This window comes from Micropterus dolomieu, linkage group LG20 (assembly GCF_021292245.1).
Source record: "Micropterus dolomieu isolate WLL.071019.BEF.003 ecotype Adirondacks linkage group LG20, ASM2129224v1, whole genome shotgun sequence".
NCBI classification, from domain to species: domain Eukaryota; kingdom Metazoa; phylum Chordata; class Actinopteri; order Centrarchiformes; family Centrarchidae; genus Micropterus; species Micropterus dolomieu.
In genome coordinates, this window is record NC_060169.1 from 21052653 (window position 1) to 21075128 (window position 22476).

A 22476-nucleotide genomic window follows, 5' to 3' on the forward strand; every position below is an offset into this window, starting at 1 on the left:
AACTGTATTGCAGAGATGTCCTAATCTGTAATGACCACACATTATGTGATCTACATTGTGGCTATGGCAAAATCAATCTTACACTCACCTGGAGGTCATAAATCCTAGGATCTCCGCAAATGCTGATTTTTAAAAATACTATATTTTATCATTTCACTTACTCAGCGATACAAGAGCTGCTTTTGCAAGTCAGGTGATTATGGACAAGATGAAATCCCTTCAGCAGCACTCTCTATAGTCCTTAATGGGCACACAATATATGAACACCAACTTTGTATTAGTTTACAAAATAATGGCCATGTAAACACTTCTCACAAACATGTGATACTGGAATAGTTTAATGTTGTGAGAAATGTATTTAACGTTAGTCTCTAAGAGTAAGTTACCAGTTCAATAGTTACATCTAGCTAAAAAGTAATGCAGTAATACAACATTCCTAACATAAATCCTCCATAACAATGATAATGTTCAGTTTTGGATGAAACTGTTTCAGAGAGTTGTTGATTCGACTGTATGATCATTTTGGAAACTGCAGTTGTGCTGCTGGTAATTTGTAACGTTATCACAGGTGCTTCTGTTATTTTGTCCATCCCATTAATATCTGAGCCGATGCTAAATAACACACTCTTTTGTGTAACTTAATAATGCAACTCATGTCAACGTAAGGTTACCACAAATATCTTCCAAAATGAACAAATGATAAAATAGTTTCAATGAAAACTGAGGATTCTTCACCAGTTAAAACGTTTCATTACCACAGTGGAAAAATAACGTTACTCCTTCACAAATACATATTAACGTTACAGCCACTTCAGACGAGGCAACTAGTCTCTGAGGGGCTGAGGAAAATCATTAGGTTTACAGCTAATAACGTTTTAGCCATGCATCAACACTATTTCAGGAACAGCTTATAAACAAACGCAGAAGTTGACTGTCTCCACAATATAACGTTAACTAACGTGATTTAACGTTAACTGACAGTGACATCAGTTCACAATAGTGCAAAGTTAACTTAACGTTACCTCAATGTGAGCCAGCTTACTTCTAGCGTTAGCCTTTCTGTAAACGAAACTGCGCCGTACTCTGCGAAAACAGAGCCGAAATGTGATAAACTTTTTTACTCACCGGACCAAAGTGCATTCTCTGCCAACTGTCAGGCGAAGGCTTCAGTCACAACGTTACGTTACTTTGGAGCTAATGTCCGTTAACGTTAGCATAAAAGTAACGCGCCAAACTGCCTCTACATCCTGAAGCGGTCCTCCCAGAGCACACACGGTTGTAAAATAGAAATTAAAGAACACAAAAACATTTCTATCACAGCGCTGCGAATAAATACTGGTTCTCTTGACTTTTGTTAAATAGGTTATTAACAGTTTTGCTCCGTTACTTGCAAAACCGTCTCCCTCGCATCTGGTAGCCATCTTGAATTTTCTGAAAACGGTAAGTCCCGTTTGGCCGTTTATGACGTCACACGTCAGCGTGCGTCTCAACACTCGAAGGGTTTGATTTAGAAATCCATCATCACTCAAAAACCATGATACACACATAATTAAAACAACATAACTCGTTAAGAACACTTGGTTGTTTATTGTATAATTTACTTATTAAGTACACAAAGTTGATGTGCTAGAAGCAGGAAAAATTGGCAAGCGTAAGTATTTGACAATTTTGACATGGGCCAAATTGTGATGACTAGACGGCTGGGTCAGAGCATCTCCAAAACTGCAGCTCTTGTAGGGTTATTCCCAGTCTGCAGTGGTCAGTACCTATCAAACGTGGCCCAAGGAAGGAAAAGCAGTGAACTGGCAACAGCGGCCAAGGCTCATTGATGCACATGGGGAGCGAAGGCTGACCCCTGTGGTCTGATCCAACAGACGAGCTATTGTCAAGTGACTGAAAAAGTTAATGCTGGTTCTGATAGAAATGTGTCAGAACACACAGGGCATAACTGTTTGTTGCATAATGGGGCTGCATAGCCGCAGACTAATCAGGGTGCCCATGCCAACCCTTATTCACTGCCAAAAGTTCCTACAATGTGCACGAGAGCATCAGAACCGGACGATGGAGTAATGAAAGAAGTTGGCCTGGACTGATGCATCACATTTCCTTTTAAATCACATGGATCGCCGTGTGTGTGTGTGCGTCGCTTACCTGGGTAAAACATGGCATCAGGATTCATTATGGGAAGAAGGCAAGCCGGAAGAAGCAGCATGATGCTTTGAGCAGTGTTCTGTTGGGAAACCTTGGGTCATGCCATGTTACTTTGACACATACCACCTACCTAAGTATTGTTGCAGACGATGTACACCCTTCCATGTAAAGGGTGTACATCACTAGAACTAGAACTATTAAATAGCAGTGAAAGTAACTCAAAAGTAACGCAAAGAATGTAAAGCATTACAATTCTGACACAGTAAGCTAATATTGTAATGTCATATAACTAATTACTTTCAAATGACAGTAATTAGTTATCTATAATGTATTACATTTTTGAAGTAACTTGCCCAACACTGGTTGTAACATGCGTTAGGCTACTGAGATTGTAACCGGTATAATATTACCAGTAATTTGTTTTTTAGTAATGCGTTACAGCCAAAAGAAACATTACTGTAGGCTAACGCGTTACTCCCAACACTGTTAGTGTTGATGTGAAAGAGTTGGACAGCTAAAACTTCTGTTGAGCTTTGAGTTTAACATCAGGGGATCTGCTGACACAGTATAGCCCATCTCCAGCATTTTTTACCTCATGCCCCCACCTTGTGGAATAAAAGAGGGACTGAAATGAAGAGAATAATATATTTCAAACAGGATGATATTTGTTTTACCATTTATGGATGAATAGGGCTTCTTGTAATATGATACCAACCTACTTAAATAGAAAGAACAATAGCATTGGGAAAACACATCACAAGTATAAATGTATCATTTACTTTTTATAAACTATTGTTGAAACAAAAAGGAGGAAAGCGAAACAAAGACAATCATACAACTGTTTATTGTAACACTGGCTTTACTGTTTTTTGCCTTATTGATCTATTCCTGTAGTTCTATACAGATGCATTTTAATATACAGTGTTGTATGATAATAAACATATTAATTTTTGATTAAGACAAAGACAAAATCAAATGAAAACTTCATGGTATTATGATTTCACAAACCATAAGCTATATACCATAAACACAGCAGACGCACAGCATGGTCAAATACTGTGTCATGTGACTGCGGTCCACCACCAAAGCTTACAAACCCATTATTAATTGGACCAAAAATTTATGTTAGAGGTGTATATCCATAGTTCATACAATTCAAACTAAGATTTGTGAGGTTTAAAGTAGGCTAAATCTCATCCATCCATTCATCATCAACCGCTTATCCTGCGTACAGGGTTGCGGGGTAGGCTAAATCTATGGGTTTATTTTGCATTCAAAAGGACTGGGTTGTTTAGAATCAGGTCCTGAGGCAGTCCTTCTGATGGACTCAAATGGAAAATACATGGACCCCAACAAGCTCTTTTCAGGACAACGTGTAGGCCTACAATCCAAACATCTGTCAGAGATATCAAGCAGAGGCAAATACTTACCCAGTACAGACTCAAAATCTATTAATACCTGATTTCAAATAACTTCAAGATGACAATAAATTAAGAATAATCCTAGGGGAAGGACAAACGGCAAACCTTGCCACCAAGTATGTGTCCCTGTGTCACAACCTTTATATACAGTCTAGACCACCCCAAAACCTCCGGATAAGCGGCATCCATGAGGAACTTTGAGTCAGATGCACCAGCTTATCATATAAGTTACTGTAGCCTATGCCATGTGACAGAGAAGATGAGACCAAAGCGCAAGTCTGAGACCTCCTTACCCAATAGCATAAGATGGTGAGTTTAATGCCAAGGAGGGTGAGCAAATTTTGAACTGAATTTTACAGCAGAGGAGAAGAACTTCGAATGCGGTGCAATTTCAGCTTTCATTTCAAAGGAGGGATTATCACGCTGCTGGTAGCGGAGTAGCTGGATAATAGGGTTTGAATCCAATAGACAACCGAGGCAAAGCAAGCAGTTCAATGATTTATTTAACACACAACAGGGGCAAAAGCTTACTAAGAGGTAATGAGGCAGGCAGACATAAAATAAATTAAAAAAAACAGGAAAGCTGACACAGACGAACAAATGCAGAACAGAGATGGCAAGAGGCATAATCCAAAATCCAGGCAAAATCCATAAACAGAGGGAAGAAGACTGGAACAAGGGTTCAAAGACAAAGACAATCTGGGGATGAGCAAGGGGAACAATCAAACTAAAATATAAGCTACTAGTGAGGATGAGAACCTCACGGCCGATGGGCTAGCAGACAGGGTCAACCTCCTTCGTGTTGCTGTGTATTACCACCTCTCTATTTCTCTCTCTCTCTGCTGCAAGACTACAGTACAGTTTTTTAATATCAAGTGATGATTTTTATAATGCCTGGTTTAAGGGCTGCTGATGGGGTTGCAGTGCCCCTTCTTCCCATGTTTCTACATATTGAGTAAGTAGTTTATTTTAAAAGTGGGTGAATTATTCAATTATTGCCATGTCATTCCAGTTTTTCCATTTTCTCTATAAAAATGTTCTATCTATTCTGCCTGGTCTTTTAATCCATCAATGAGACAAGCTATAAATATAATATAATGTATGATACATTACACAGCTACAGCTTACATCATTCTATCAATGCACTGAACTTGAACTTGCTCTTTATTAGACTACTGAAAAGAAAATGCCATTTTAAGTCACTTGTATGTATATGCATGTATGGGAGAATTTTCTTTGTCAGGTCAGCATCATGCCCTATTGCCAATTGCTTTGTTTATTTTGGTGTTTGTACATCCTGAATATACTATTGATTTTCTTCTTAATTACAATTCCCCTATTACTCCACAAGGTGGAGGTAAAACAATTATGGAAAAATGTATCAATAAGTCCCCATATATTTACAATGGTCATAGATCTACAAAACTAGATTTCTAAATTTTATTTTATTTTTATGCACTTTTCAAATCTTTTCATTCAACGCACATAAGCATTGTAATTATTAAACTATGACATAACTATTTTTGTCATGGCGCCTTCACATGTCTTGTAAAAATGTGAGCAAAAAGAATAATGACAATATGACTTTTTTGTTTAATTTCCAGTTACATGTGATTTATAAATTTGTATATCTGACACTATAATACAATAGGACGAGCAGATTGTTTTTCAAAACTGTGCTACACAGTGCTTTTACAAGAGCAAAGATAATAAAAACCTATAAAACAGATAGTATATTGGAGGTAACATTCAATACCACAGCAATCAAAACACTGGAAATTGTATCAGTTACTGTAGTACTCAAAACTTACACCTTAAGAACAAGTTATGCAACAAACAAATGTGATAAAAAAAGGTGGACTCATATGAACACGCATCTTATAAAGACTTATTATTACATTATTTTGAAAGAATTATATAAGGAATAAGTAGGAAAATAAGCAATATATACTATTCACTAAATTCCTTCTTTTCTTCTGTGCGTTATTACTTAGCTTACACAACATAAATAGAGTCTCATCTTACTGCTTGGATTCTTCTACCTGACATTTGCCAGCCATTAACCAAATCTTATAAGTTTAATAAGTGCAGTTTAAAATGTCCTTCAGAGTATGCATTCAGAATAATATTTCCATTAATGAGATATTTGGTCATCATTTTCTGCAGCGTCATCATAAGCTTCCATTCACTACCTGGTGCCAGACTAATGTATCAGGTGTAGTGTGAGACATGAGTTCCTTCCTTGTAGACTTGGCATTTCTGAGGGTGTCTTCTTTGTAAATGAGTCTTGTTTCACAGCTGTATCTAGTTCAAAGTGGTATGAGGAGCTTGATATTTCACTGTGAAATTCTAAGTTTGCTCCACAGAGAAGTTGGACTCAGATCTGTTGAACAACACAAAAAAAAGTTAATTACATGTATTGAGAGTTCATGAGAGGAGAGGGCATGGTACATGAGAAGAATGTGTGCAAGTGTGAGTGAGCTTACATCTCTTGGTGCTTGTGTATCATGTGGTTGTTGTACTCTAAAACAGGAGGAATGGTCTCTTCATCCTCAGGAACCTTAAAGAGACACATGGGATCAGATCATAAGCCATCTGAGTGATTTCATGGTCCAGTGTGTTCAGTAAAGGGTTAAAGTGTAACACCACCATCTAGTGGTAGCAAAACAGTCTTACCTCCCAGTAAACTTCATCATCAAAGCAGTTGTCATCTGCAGGGTCACCCCAGATAGGGAACCTCAGAATGAATCCTTTGAAGAGAGAAAGGAAACAGGCATTAAGCAACACTTCCACTGCATATACAATTTTCTTTTCCATGTTCCCAATTAAAACCTCTTTTGCACTTGAAAGAAAAGAACTCTTAGTACTAAAGTGCTCTATAAATAAATGTCATGCCTCTGAATTCCACATAATCATTAAAACAGACTGCTTGATATGGAAATAATTGTTTTCCTAAGTCTTATAGTACTAAACATTACATTCAAACTTACCAACAATTGCTCCTCCAACAAGTCCAAATGCAATTGCCACACAAGTGCCAGCAGCCTGGTAGCCTCCCTGGGTATTTACAGATCTTTTTCCAGAAGCCACTTCCTCAAAAATGCTGTTCAACCTGAACAGGAAAAAAACTAATTTTAACACAGAGTTTCATATAAAACCTTGCCAGTCACTGTAAGATCTTTCTCAGTTCAGTTGATAAAACCTGAAGAACAAACTGCCAATATCTGTGAATTAAAGCAATCACTACAGATTTTCTAAATTTCAAGAAATATGTATGCCACTCACCCCTCTTTGCTATAGACAGAGACAGAGGCGCTTGCAGAAACAATGGCAGCTACAAAGCCGCCGAGCATCCCTGGTACAGCGTGAAGGTTGTGGATCCCACATGTGTCCTGGATCTTTAAATATTTCTCCAAGAAGGGCTGAGAATGAGAAAAATAGTCTCACATTAATGACTGATCTGTAGCCATGGCCATATGATTTTAAAAATAATGACGTCAGTTCCAGACCACTAGGTGTGACATGCCTCCTTAGACAAATTAATGTTTGGCCTAAAATTCATCAGCACCTTTTTGAGGCGTGTTGCCACAACTTACTTCAGGTAACTAGGCTCTTTAAAGTACTCAGTACTTTCATAATCAGTCATCAGTTCTAATAAACCTGTTGTTTTTATTTGCTTCTATATTTTTGGCTTCTCCTTTCATTATGCTTCCTTCACTTTGCTTCTGAGTTTTTATGTCACTTTTTTTTACTTTACTTTCTATTTGCTGTGATGGAGCTACAGCAGACTTCATGAGTTAGGAGGTGAAAGACTGCAGGCTCACCGTGACATACAGGTAGCCAAAGGTGGAGATGATGCCACAGCAGAAACCCACAATTAGTGCACCATAAGGCATGATCATGAGCTCTGCTGATGCTCCCATGGCAACGCCGCCCGCCAGAGTGGCATTCTGGATGTGCACCTGTCAGTTAAAACAGCTCGTTAGTCATGAGAAACACATAAATGTTACATGACTAGTTTTTAAGTGATATAACATTACCATGTCCAGTTTTCCTCTCTTCTGAGACATGCTGGAGATGGCCACAGTGGTGAGAACCGAGGAAGTGAGGGTAATGTAAGTGTTGATGGCTGCTCTGTGCTGTCCGTCGCCATGGTTTGCGATAGCCGAGTTGAAACTAGGCCAGAACATCCACAGGAACAGTGTGCCTGTGAGGTGAGAGTGAGTCAATAAAAAAGCACAGGGAGATTGACACATTTATAATCAAGAAAAACAGGTTTGACAACGATGAATTTAAAATATTACAAATTCCAAAAACTTATTGAAGTCTATAAATCATAAGTAGCAGGTCACTCACCAATCATGGCAAACAGATCAGAGTGGTAGACAGATCCGTTGAGGCGTTTGCTTTGGTGTAAGTTTGGTCGGTAGAGGACCCAGGAGATGGCCAAACCATAGTACCCTCCAAAGGCATGAATGACCATGGAGCCACCAGCGTCTCTGCACTGTGGGAATAAGCAGCACAAAAGAGAAATTGCAATGTTTAAATGAAAAGTCTCACACCTCTGACAATAATCAAGTTCCCTGTGATGATTGTGTTTGGTGAGACTCACATGAAGGAGATCGAGGATGATATATTCCTCAACAGCGAACAGTGTGACGCCAAATAAGGTGACAACCATCAGCTGGACAGGGCTTACTTTTCCCAGAAGGGCACCGTAGGCAATCAGAGAAGCGGCACAGCAGAAGTCTGCATTGATCAGACTATGTGGGGGACAAGGAAAAGGAAGAGAACAAGGTCAGAATGAGTGGAAACATTAACAATTGCAATGGTCTCCGAGGAGTCACAGTGCCATATTGAGTCAATTTCAGCAAACATCCCAGAATGATTCGAAGGGTAATTTTGGTAGTCTGAGTATCTACCTTTTCTACGGTCAAAATGACTAGTAGGTACAAAAAGTTTTGGAATCCGTGCAGTAGATGGCTTCAGCCCGCAGCTGTGAGCAAGCTGCAGTGGCTGCAACATTTTTTGAAAGGCTCAGACTATAATATGAGGTGTCTAACAACACCAGGAAAAGAGCTCTACAACAGTGGCTCTCAGGGTCCTGAGGGTCTTCCAGGAGTTCTCCAAGCAAAGAGGGGTATATTTTATTTTTAGTATACTTCCATCCATAAGAAGCACAATGATGACTATTTTGTTCATGGATTTCACACACTTTATATAATGAAACATCTGAAAACAAAAATCCCATCAGAGGAGCCACTCTGGGACAAAATCGTATCCAATGGGGTTCCATGATCTAATTTGTGTCAAGCCTAGTTCACACTTTAGGGATCCTTGACATGAAAATGTTTGAGAGCCACCATTCTTACAACCAGTTACATCCCTTTTTAACCTGAAAGATCGGTTTTGCTCAAGGACAATTTTCGATATCTTTTGAGAGGTCAGTTGTTGCAGGAAGACGCTGAAGGAAATGTGAGTCAGAGTTGAAGAGAGAGGTTTGCTGTGTACTATAAAGAGGGAACTTCTAGCAAGATGTTATTTCCTAACTTAATTTTTTTGACTTCATTGAAATAGCCAATCTAAAAATTGTATGAAGTTCACATATAAAGTCAAAAAGAAACAATAATACGATTAAATAAAGCTATAGGCCTACATATTGCAGTGAAATGCAATAATGACCAGACCGTGTAAGGACACAGATCCTATTAAAATGTGCAGAGATTTCGGTCGTGTTTTAAAGAAATTATTCTTGTGTAAAAAAGATTAGCCAACACCGTTCCACTCTGCTAGTTGCAAAACAAAGTCCGATTGTATTAAAGTAACAAAATTAGTTAATAAGTTCATTGTTAAGTCATGTTCCTTATTTTATAAACATAGGCTACCAAAAATTTAATTTTCTTTTGTAAATTCAGAGAATTTGTCCAATTTAAGAAATCATTAAGTCGGGAATTCGCAAAATTCCTTGGTAAATTTAGCAACATTCATAAAATAAATGTGTTGTTTCAATGATCTAGATCAAATAGATATCTTCACTTCATTCACTTTTGGTGCAATTGAAAACTTGGAAAAAAAATGTTGGTCTCAGTTTTTCAGCTTCATACATTTCTGTTTGACAAAAATGGCCAGACAAAGGCCTTCTTAATTGAGGTACTAGGCAATTTGGGTCTGTAGCCTATTATTCTGGCGTTCTGGGTTAGAACGCCAGAATAACCAATAATAATAATAATAATAATAATAATAATAATAATAATTCTGGGTTGCCTAGGCTGCTCCACTGAACGCTAGAACATGACTTGAAGCGGCGGCAGATTGACTTTGAAACTCAAAGGCAAAACAAGCTGCCTTAAAAATGTGTAGGTCTATAATTTAATAAATCATAAAAAATCATATTTTTTTAGTACTGGCTGCGCCCTATGGTCCTCGCTCTTGATTTATACATTATCAACATTGAGATGAAATAGGCCATTTTACAAAAACCATAATGCGCGCTTGAGTTAGGCTACATAACGGAGGAGACTTACTTCTCTATTCCAATTTTGATTGTTCCGGTGTTGGGGTCGAGGGAGTGGAACCAGCCTTGCATAAGAAGAGCCCACTGTATACCAAAGGCAGCAATCAGGAAGTTGAAGCCAACAGCACTGAAGCTGTAGCGTTTCAGGAAGGTCATGAGGAAACCAAATCCAACAAAGATCATGACATGAACGTCCTGGAAGCCTGAAGAGGGGGAAATAAACACATTTTGTTGATAAGTCTGGCATGATTTAAATTTGTAGAATAATTAAACAGGCTACAACACTTAACACGTTATCAAGCTTTGACAAAAATAGATTTCTCTCCAGCACTTTCATTTTCTACTTCACATTAATTAACATAGGGTCATTAAAACGACGAATTTAAAGTTAGCTGTTAAACTGCTCCTCCAGCACACTGTCTAGGGAGGAAACAAAATCCAACAGCCTGATTATAGGCTTTTAAAGATTGTCACAAGTAGGCAACTGTAAGCCCAGAAAAGTTATATTTTGCATTGTGCAGTGGTAATAGGCTATTACACGTTATAGCTATACAAAGAAAAGAGAGCGTCTCATAAATGTTACAACCCAGATTCTAGCTGGAAAAACACCCCCCTTATATCATAACCCATGTTGTTTTTATGACCTGTGACATTTCAATGAAATATCATTTTGTGGTAATTTTGTGTGGCAATTTCTAGCCGTGAAAAAAAAAACGGTAGAGTGAGTATGTTAAATGGTCACAATCTTGTTCTAAACTGTTGCAGCTGTAAAAAATAAAAATAAAAAAATAAATAAACTCATTATTTTAATGGCTTATAAGGAGGCTAATGCATTGCCATCCATTTGTCGACAGTCGAAAAATCCTGAAGTCAGTGACATTTATTGCAAAGTTAATTTCCTTACATGTTGTTTATTGTACTTACTGGGATATCTGTAGTAGAAGTCATTTTCGACATCGCTGGTGATGTTCTCATGCAGTTTGGTCTCTGCCCAATGTGCGTCTGACTCATCATCATACCGGATGAAAACTCCAAACAGCACAACCATGGCAATCTGCCAGACGAAGCAGACAGCCGGCAAACTAACACGAACATTGGTGTTCTTTTGCCGGCCGAAAAAATTGCCCATGCTCTCACAACAATTCCCCATGGCGATGCTGCTGATGATGATGACGATGATGATGATGCTCCGATCACTCCCCAGCAAGGCCCTCGGTCTGACTTCCAGCAGCTTCTCAGCAGGTATTTATATGGACATTTGGAAGGGTGTGATCCAATTCTCCACTCACAAACAAGGGGTGGACACACGTTATGTTGCAGGTTGGCCTAAACCACTCCTTCCCTGCTCGCCTCACATCCCTGCTGTCACAGCCAGGCCAAGCTACACATGGGCAACACTCCTCCTTAAACAGTTCAGCGAAGTAAAGGAATCCGGGCCCACATGTATGATGAAATGGTTTAAGCCCACTCGATATGGGAATGACTTTAAACTATAAGAAAACACAATCAGGAACTGAGCGCCTGCCAATTTGGTGGATGAAACAAATGCAAGGCAGCTGGCAATCCAATCACAGTGCAACCCTTGGTGTATGCCTTAAACAGAGTGAACACAGTGTTTGAAATAGTAGCACAGACTCAACATTAACACTCTAAAAATGTTTTTGCTAATGTTAAGTGAATTATGTATGTTCATGGTTACAAAACAACTGATGAATGAATGAGAGTGAGTGAGTGAACTGCATGAGCCATATGAGTCTAAACAATACAAAACGGGTAGGCTAACTAACAATTAGACCTTACACTAATGCATAAGTTCAAAATAAACAACCTATGCATTAACGTCTGCGTAAACCCTGATACTCCTTTCAGTACATTCAGACATGAGAGAAATGTGAGAAATACTTTGTTTAGGCTATTGTCATGCTGAGCTAATCAGAGGCAGAGAAGCTGGGGGAGGATGCGCAAAATCGCTTCCAGCTTGGAAGCAGATGAGTTGAAATTTTATGTTGTGTGCAAGTGACAACCTTCTGGTCTGAAAAGCGAAGCCAACTGTGGAAGTCAATATAAGTGCCTTAAACCTGCATTCTTTTAAAATGCCAGTAGGGGGCGAATCCACTGTTTGCCAAAGAAGTCTGACTGTTGCCAATTGAACTGAATGACAAAATTACCCTCCTCAGTAAACACTTTCCTAATGATTTTTTTTTCAATACAGTATGATGTTCATTTAGTAAATTATGGTCCCATTTAGAGTAAAATAGAAGCTAAAACAGGGCATGCTTTAGGGCACGGCTACCTTGTGATTTACAGACATGTCAATCAGAATAGAGGCTAATCCTATCAACTTTACTGTGTACATTTAACCAACAGTTCACCTGAATTACAGATGCACCTTGCTAACCAACCTAGCTAGCTAGGCCCATCCTCTCATCCAAATATGGTCACTTCTGGTTCCAAAGAACCAAGATGGCGATGGCCAAAACGCCAAACTTTAGGCTTCAAAATTATATTCCACAAACCAGTGGGTAACGTCACAGTGGCTACGTTCACTTTTTTTTATACAGTCTATCGTTGTGTGTCGATAGGCCTACATGCCCTGGCTGGGTTTGCAGTAATGTGTTTTTGTTATACACAATGTGGTGTAGCCTATGACTTTCTCCTTGGTTGGTCGCATTCCCCGAGTTGGGAAATTGTTCCTCAGATTGCAGTGAGGAACATAAAATAATTGATTGTGTGAAGTTTTGATGATGAGACTGACTCCATCCTTAGACAACCCTGGTATTTTCAGGCGATTGCTGGATTTCTTTTGTCTCCCTAGTCGGTGTGCTTGAGGAGCACCTTAACAGCTACTGTTACAGTTTTTAAATTCATGTCAAAGATGGTAAAAAACTAACTGTTTTGTGATAAATGATTACATTCTGGAGGAAGTAAAGAGTGCTGATTTTATTGCTGAGCAGCAGTGTTGGGCAGTAATGCGTTACTCACTAACTCAGAAACACATTCCTGTAATAATATTACTTTTCCAGAAACTAGTAGTGTAATGGATTGCTTTTCCAAAACAGTAGGCTAATATTATTACAGTCCACATCCAAGTAACGCTGTGTTACATCCTTGACATGAATGCACGACTGCGCTGCAGGTCAGTGGCACCGGATATTATGTTGTTCAAGTCAGCTGTTAGACAAAAAGCTGACGGAAGAATCGTTCTTTCCACAGCTTTAAGTATCACCATTATTGATTCACAGTCTAAGATGCAAAGAACATTGTCGTCCATTGTAAACTCTGTGCGACCAGAAAAACCTTTCAACCTCGAACACACAATTAGTTCAAAAGTAGGGATTTACTTGCTTAATTTTTTTATATTTCAGACAGTGCGTTAAGTGGGTTACCTGTTTTGTAAGACAATTACTCCTTGCTGCTGCCATTAATTTCATATTAATTAAAATGAGGTGGAGGGGTAGTGATAGTAATATAGTAACATCCACTGCAGAGAGCAAACCCCGACACCATTGCTACAGCCCTTTAGCAGAGGTTATTTTGTGAGCAAGGTTTCTGTGCATAATGATTTTTATTGTTAAAAAAACAAACAAAAGTATATACTTCAAGAAGATATATTTAAACTTTGATTGGTACTGGACATTTGTTCATTTTCAGTGTGGTGTTTTTGTGCGATGTGCATTGTTGCCATTTTAAAACAAATCTCAGATCATTCCATGTTTGTCTAGGTAAATGGATATTTACAATATTTTACAGTTCTTACCAAAATAAGATGTCCTGATTTGTTTGACAAGGTGTTATTTACTGTTTTATTTCAATTTCGAATAAAATAACTGGTAAATATTCAAATACAAAGTGGTAAACACTTACCACCCTATAAGCTGTATTAGAACAGGAAGCTGCTCCTGAGTGAACACACCTGTCAGTCAGGCTTACACTATATCAGTTACAGTTGCATACTAAACTAAGGTGTGTTTAACTTTGATCAGAAGATACAATAGTTATTCACAGCAATCAGAAAACCGCAGGACTAAAGTCCTTCTCTGTTGTTATAACAGCAACATATTTTTAATGCTTCATTATAACATATAATATTCTAACAGAGGGTTGACTGAGCATGAGTATACGTTTCCAGTTTCATTCTGCTGCTAACCACTGAGCCTCTCCACTGGAGCTGCCAGGGGTACAATGCTTTGTTTAAAGACCCTTTAACAATGAACACCTGGCAACACTAGTTGTTTGTCACTTATTTCCTACCCAGATTATTCTTCAGGTGTCTAATCTTTAGTCCACAACTGCCTGAAGATGAGAGGAGTCATGATATTCATACGGAACAGAAAAAAATGAACAGGAGCAATGAGCAAATCTGTATAAGGTCGTCTTTAAAGTGTTTATCAATTCCACTCCATTCATCACATGCCTGCTGGTAATTAGTTTTCTCCTCCTACAAATAATGTGTACTTTGTGTTCTGGTTGTGTTGCGCAATCTCGAAGATGATCTAAGAGAAGAGATTCCAGTCTAAGTATTCATGTGAGGGCTTTGCTATATCTCTGGGAGACAAAGAACATTCCAGATGATATCTGCTTTCCTTCTTTTACACATTCCACTCCTTCAACTCATTATGTAATGCATTATGTCTCCATTATGAGATTATTTTCTTAGATTATATTACAGCGCGTGTTCAAGAGTCAAGATATGATTAACAGTATGTACTTCAACTCAAATTAGAGTTAATAAAATTGATATAAGTTGATTGTATTTGTGCACATTTCCTAATATTACATGCACATTGCAGGTTTTACACACCCATAAGGGTAGGTAAAAAAAAAAACTTTTGTGGTATATATTTGAAAGACATTTATGTTTTCATGACAGACTGAATTATGGCCTTGTGCTTTCAAGGTATTTGCACTGTATTGTATTGAAAACAACTGCTAAACGTGGCCACAAGTGACAAATGTGCGATAGTGGTAACTGCTAAAACATAATTTAACAGTAGCACAATTAGAGAGAAGTCTTAAAGTCAGTAATAAGAAGGTCTGCAGATGCACATCAGTATCTAAGTAAAGGAATTGCTCCCAATCTTTCTTGTTCGCATCTCCTGATCTAAGTTAAATATGTCTACCTGTGCACCAGTTTAACCAACAACTTTCTTTCTTATTTATTTGAATAACTTTTAAATAATATCAAGAAAAAGCTGGATCATACCTTTGTGTTTTTTAATTACTTCCACTTGTTCGTTAATTATTCAGCGCTTCAGATTTATCTTGTGGTCCCAACCACCAGGTTGACCTGCTTAGCTAACATTACCCATCATAAGCAGCTGGTGACACTGGACTGAGTAAAACACAGCAATCCCTGAGTGTACTGAACATAATAATACCCCTAATTTGTTCAGTATTGTCCATTTTGTTGTGGAGCATTTTGCTTTTTTCACTTCACTTCAAGATATCACAAACAGTCCCTGGCAAATTATCCTGTGATGATGAATACTGACAACGACTCCTATCTTTATCAGCTACAGTGCATGAGTAAAATGTTCATCAGCTGAAAGATAATTTTAGGGATCAGTGCCTTTCTCGGGTGATGGAAACCATGTTAAAGCTTTTGATACAGGAGGGAGAAGAATCACAAGGTCATATTTAAAGTCACAGGGAGCATCCGCCCTGCTGAGGGTCTGTCTGTAGGGAGTATTTGAATAAGTAGATGAACGTATTAGAATGTTACAGAAAGTACAACAGGGAGTGATCATGCTGTTTCAAAAAACAATTAGGTCTACATCAAAATTTTTTTTACAAATGAATAGAATATTGCACAAAATTGCATAAGAGTTGTTTGTCGTTCAACTTAATAGATGTTAAAATGATATGTCATCTTAAAATATTTCAGTGTGGTTAAACATGTGACAAAGGGACATTATGGAGGTTTCAGATCTTATCTTTTGCATTTCACCATTGTTGTCTGTCACATGGTGTGCGGTGTGCCCTGCTTTAGTCGCACAGAGCCCAAGAATGATGCAGGTGGAGATATTATGAGTTCGTGTCAATCTACGGGCAAATGAGATGCAGCTTTTTAAACAACCAGACTTCATTTTCTTTGCTTCAGCATTCCCTTAAAATACTGTAACTGTGCATCCCGTAAGGCAGGGTCGTAATCAGCTATTTAACATTTTCATTGCACCCCTCCTGCAACCCGACCCTCCAGGGGTTCCTTGCAGTCTCTGCAAAACTCTGTTTTAGCCATGGCCCAAACTCTCTCCCTTTGAATCAATATTTGGAACATCAGAGAGAGTATATATAGTGCAATCTGTAACAGATGTATGGAAAGGATATATATAGCTGATTAAATAACGGCTTTCTTTTTAATTTGGATTAATTTGAGGAAATAAAATGTCAATGAAGCATTTTGCACTTGATTTGATCCATCTGGAGCAGCCTGAAGAGAGTGACTAAGCAGAGAAGAATTTCACAGCTAGATGCCTCAGAGATTTGGGGGCGTCAGGTGACAGAAAATTACAGCACACTCTGAAGATAATCTGACACTCAGATAACCTCCACAGACACACGCCACGGTGTTAGGGTTAGGGTTGGACTTCAATAGGAGGCAGAAGTTTTGCTCATGTGAAATAGCATCTGTGTCTCTCACATGCTCCATCATGTGATACCTCACACACATGCGAATTGTTCAGGAGGTGTGACACAGTCTGGCATGCCACAGTCAGCCACACAGGTGACTCTGAGCAACAATGGATATGACTTCATTAAGTGTGTTTTCATATTTTATGAAAGTAGGGCCTGCATGAAGTGCCACCATAGAGGAGTCACAGAGCTATAATATAGGGTTGAAAATTGAAAGTTTGACAAACCAAGGTTGATTTGTGCTGTCATTAACTTTTAGAGAATGTGCATGCTTTTCTGTAAAGGTGTTAATTATTTCCTCAGACATACTGAAAGTGTTTGACGGACTTCCATTATTAATGTGACTTGCACATTCCATTTAACAATCCATTTGTCTCGTTTACATTTCCCAGTTTGGGATTTAGCTGCAGGAGCCCTGACAGGCAAGCAGCTGAGCACCCACCACTTGTTCCTGCGAACAGTAGAAGACAGCAGCCAATCAGAGCTCCTGTTGCTGTTTTGTTAGTTCCTGTCATGAGGACCTCATATAATTTTTGAAGGGCCCGTTCTTACACATCTTTCACAAACAAATTAATTGTGTGATGGAACACGATATGCAGACACACTACATGAATTAACAAAAAGTAACATTTGAAATAGAATTTAGTTTTTAAAATTTATTTATTAATTCCTCATTTACTATATATCTATAATTATTCCAGTGGCAAACTAGACTCAATACTAACCAAGCATTTTGCACCTCTATTCAGCAGAAAAGTGTGAAAATGGCAAGTAGATCAGGATACAATTTTGCAAAAGAGATAAAATTAATGAAAATCTCTCTTTTACCATTTTTAATTTTAACCAACATCAATTGCACTTGATTTTTACTGTGTACATTTGCACATTTAAGAGTAATAAAGACCATGACAGCTCTGGTACTAATAGAGCAGCGGTCACACTGATAATTAATCAGCAAAGTATTTGAAATAATATGTCTCAGTATTGTGTGGTCCATGATGAGGTGATGTTGAAGATGTGTATAAAATTAATGCCCATGTAGCTGACTTATTTATCTTTTTTGAGATATTCATAAATCTTTCTGTAGTTTCTGATTAAATATCTTTACAGAACTGATTTTTCAAGCAGACCCTAAGACTTGTTTCAAAATACCCCAAAATGTTTGAGAAAATTCGGAGACACTGAAGTGAAGTGAAAGTCTGTGGATTAACATAATTTTATCAACCTTGTGTTTTATGACTTTCTTTCTTGTGTTTTCTTGTGATTTTATTCTGTTTTCTTTTTTCTTTTCCTTGTAAAGCATTTTGTAACTTTGTTAAGAAACATGCAATACAAATAAAGGTCATTAATTATTCAGTCTGGGCTGTTTTTATCTGTAAGACCACAATGGAACGAGCTACCATACGCCATCATGTTTCTCTTATAACACCCCTAACCCCTAATCTCTAACAGTCACTTCCTGTGCTCTTCTTCTTCTATCTCCTTACAATTCTCTTGTATTGATTGCACTATTTTGTTACCTCTTACTTCTTTCACTATTTACCCCGGTTGATGCCATACATGCTATTAGCTCTTACTAGTAGGCTACTTATTGCTGCTCTTATTAGTATCTTTTGTCACTTGTAGATCTCTTACTGTACTGATGCTTTATTGATGCTTGTATGTTGTTCCTTAAATGTAAGTCACTTTGTATAAAAGCGTCTACCAAATGAGTAAATGTAAATGTAAATAAATACAGTATAATGTGTTTTTTTCATTTACATTTAATTATTTTGTGTCGAATTTATGTAATTGCTTATGATTTCCAGTATGCAGGCACAGTGACTTACAGCAATATCACAATGATATAAGCCTAATTGAACTAAAGTGGCTTATCAGTTAATGTTATTTGTTTTTTTGTGAATACCTTTGCACTGAATGAGCTGACTCAAACCATGCCTAACATTACAATTGCAGAGTAACTTAACAACCACTGAGGGAAAAAAAACATATGTAGGCAAAATAGAAGTATTCTGAATGAGGTTGAATTACTTTCCTAATCAACCAGCTAAATTGAAGTTTTGTTAGGTGAAGAGAGCTTTCTACTCTCTAAGCATTGTCTCAGATTTAAGTTTTGTTACTTGTTACCTTGGAACCAAATAAAAACACATCATGAGACACTCATGTGACAACTAAAAGTTACAGAACGTGCTCGGCCGGTAAGGTGGTTTCAATTACAAAACAGTTGAGCAGTCAGTTTGAAAAGCGACAAAAAAGATTTATCACATGACAGTCATGCCTTCAGCTGATGAGTGACAGGTGACACACCTTCCTCACTGCAGGTATTTTACTCATTATAGAAAAGACGTCAAGTCCGCATTCTTTTGCAGTCTAAAATCTCAATTCGTATTTTCATTTCCACACAGGCTTACACTGAGTCGTTCAGTTTGCAGCAGACAATTTTAATAGCTGATCAGTCCATTTACCTGCTGTTAATGTACTGCAAGTATTTTTTTTCTTACCTGTAGTACTGAAGAAACCTTCATTAAGTAATCTTTAATACAAAAGTTGAGCAACATCGTTTCAAGCCATGTATTCCTATAGTCCTCAGCAGTAACAACTTCATGAGCTTCTTTGATGATAAAATTCAAATTATTAGAGACAAAATTCATCACCTCCTGCCTTAAACTGGTTCTGATTTATCTTTAAACTCAGGAACCTTACACAGACAGCTTTTCTCTTGAAATTCATCAACTAAACTTCAACAATTTCATCTTTCATCAAATCTAAGTGCAGCCTGATAGTCTTAAGCAGTCATTGCGTCAGGATAATCAGATGAGAAATCCTTAGAAAAGCTACTTTAAATTTTATAGTCTGCTGGTGCCTCTTAGTGGCACTGTAGGAACTGTACATGAGACTACCTCTAGCCGAGTTCCTGTTTTTTTCGGTTGAGACACATGCGACACAAGCATGTCAGCGGCCTCAGCACACAGCCTTCGTGTAAGAAGTTCACCAAAGTTAACTACCTGGTTAAAATATAAAGTTGGTGAAGATAACTAAAGAGAGATTCTTTGAGTGGAAAGAGAGTTTACACAACAGCCACGCAGCTGCCGACCCGGTTCAAACAGACATATGTACAGAGTATTCCGGCTGTTTTTTTTTTGTGAGACTATACTACAGACTGAACTGAGCGGACTGAGCTTCTATCATCCCTCTGCATTTTGTTTGCAAAAATCGTCAAAATTCCATATGAGTCAGGGCAATCAGTCTGACACAGGGCCCAGTCGGAATAGTGAGGATTATTCACCTTCTAGGCAGCCTAGCCCTACTCCTCAACCAGAAAAACAAACTAACGACAGTCATAATCACAACCCTTTAGGGACACAAACTGCAGGTGCTCCACTCTCAGGAATATTCAGCAACCAACCCCTTCATGAGAGAGTATTTAATCCTCCACACATCCAAAAAGTGGTGGTTGAGCACATAATGCTCAGTGAGACATCACCATCCAGTTACAGTCAGAGCAGAATTTGAACCTTCTCTGGCAGGCTTCCTAAGCCATCTTAGTCCATCTTAGACACGGTGTCACAGGTAACAACTATCTCAACATTTCATGCCTCACATTTGTCTTCCTTGCCCATCCAACCCCTTCATTGCTTACTTGAATTTGAAGGTGCTGGGGGCAGCCTGTACCTTACCATGGCTATGTGGAGACCAGTCTAACCTTTCCCCTGATGTTACTAGTACAGAGGAGGAGTTGACTGTCTTAGCCTTAGGTTGTTCCTGAACACCATTGTTAGTTGGTACTAATGCTCTACTACAGCTGTACCAGCGGGCGGTAGAACATGAGGGACCAAAGTTATTAAAGAGGTCAGACAACTTTGCTCTACTCCTCCAGCATGTGGCCCGCAATGGTAGGACTGACAGTAAACCATCTTCTGTTAAACTGCATGGGAAGGGCCCTATCTCAATTGCCCCCAGGCAGATGTCAGAATAGGCAAGGCAAATCCCTACACTTCATTCATCCTTGAACCAATTGAACCTTCCTCATAGCCTGGTGGGTTAATGCTGGAGTGTGCCCTTTTGAACATTTCCTGGAAGTCTGCCGGCAATATCCCTGTTACCTTACAGCCAAAACCTGTCATTGGTGAGATTTATGCTGCAGAGTGTGTCATGCCTTTGAGCTCCAAGCAGTCTTCCCCGCCTCACCCTAAATGAGGAGAGCAATGAGAAGCTCACTTTCAACCTTGAAAACCCGCTCAGCGTTGTTTTTGATTTGATTTATTGTTGTAATTGTTTCTTACTGTGGGTGCAGTCGTTGATTCACTAAAAGTGTACAATCCAAATATTACTGTGACAGTTGCAAGGTGCATAGCCAGTTTTGCTTTAGTTAAGAGAACATCAGGCAGGAGAACAGCAACCACACTAAAACTAAAAGTTGGTGTGAGTTAAATAGTATCATTGTGTACTATTGTTTCCTGGTGTGTGTAGCCTCCTCATGGAACCTAGACACCTCCTGATATACCTGTAAGCTCGGGGAATATTAGCACCCCTCAGGTTACATAAGCATCAACCTGTTTCTTGATCCCCATCAAAACCTAGCTCCTTAAAGATATTATTCTCCTTGGTTGGCACTTTTTCATTAGATATTTTCAATCTGTCTCTATTAACAGGCTATGTTCCACAATCCTTTAAAGTAGATGTAATTAAACGTCATCTTAAAAATACACTCTTGATCCAGGAGTTTTAGCCAACTATAGACCTACAGTATATCTAACCTTCTCTTTCTCTCAATGATCCTTAAGAAATCAGTTGCCAATAAGTTGTGGTTGGCTACAGGCCTTTTCCACAGCAGACAAAGAAATAAAGCACAGGTGGTAACACAGGTGTTAACATTAACAATGGCTCTGTTATATTCAAGTGCCCCAAGTCTTGACAGTATAAGAGTGGACCAGCAATTGTTGGTACCAGTACCCAGGGGTGGACTGATAATTTGGCATACCGGGCAAATGCCCCGTGGGCCGAAGCACTTTTGGGGCCTGTAGCTATCCAGTCAAAAAAAGATCAGCCTTGACTGATGGTCTAATGTCCTTTATTGAACTTTCTTTAGTGAGCAATGTACAGACCAACGTAAGAGCTAAACAGAAATTTACAGACAGAAAATAAGGCAATGCATTAGCTTAACACATAACTGGAAAGTTAGCAATTTTCACAAAATACACTTCAATTTACTCAGACACAAACTATAGCAGCAAGCATACCTTGTAGCCACTCTCGTCTGGTGCTAAAGTACTTTTATCTTACCCTCCCCATTCATTTTAACACTTCTTTTTCTTTTTCTCTCCAGGTACTGTTACCGCCTCGGCACTGTTTTCCCTCGTTCTCTTTTAATTTCCGTTTCTTACATGTGTATAGTGACCTTTCAAATAAACTTCCGGTTAAACGGGAAACATGAAATAAAACCAAAGCATTACAGCATACATTTAAAACCTTATTCTTCGTCACTTATAGAGCTAGTGTAACGTAAATTATTTATTTATTTAACTGTTTTTAAAAATGGGCCAACGTCTGGCCCATAGAGGACAGCGACCCATTGGGTCATTTTCTATACTGGGCTGGCCCAATCACATCTGCTCTTACTGGCCCCCAACCCCTCCCCCTGTGGCCTCTGTGTCTTGTGTTGCGGGCCAAAAATAAAAAATATCTTCAGACGGCTGCCACCACATGCGCAAAAATAACCGATATGTTTGCTACCAGAGCTGCAGTAGTTTCAACATC

The 22476-nt window shown here is 38.5% G+C and overlaps 1 protein-coding gene across 1 annotated transcript; it reads right to left on the minus strand.

The window, feature by feature from the left end:
- Positions 1-5231: 5231 nt before the first annotated feature.
- LOC123958951 (ammonium transporter Rh type C 2) lies at positions 5232-11236 on the minus strand. The gene is made up of 11 exons (XM_046032742.1): positions 11011-11236; positions 10097-10289; positions 8185-8335; positions 7929-8076; positions 7613-7779; positions 7397-7534; positions 6858-6994; positions 6563-6684; positions 6249-6322; positions 6059-6132; positions 5232-5955 (listed from the first exon to the last, which is right to left on the minus strand). Exons 1-11 carry the CDS (start codon positions 11234-11236, stop codon positions 5922-5924), a joined length of 1464 nt encoding a protein of 487 aa, XP_045888698.1. The 3' UTR covers positions 5232-5921.
- Positions 11237-22476: the final 11240 nt, after the last annotated feature.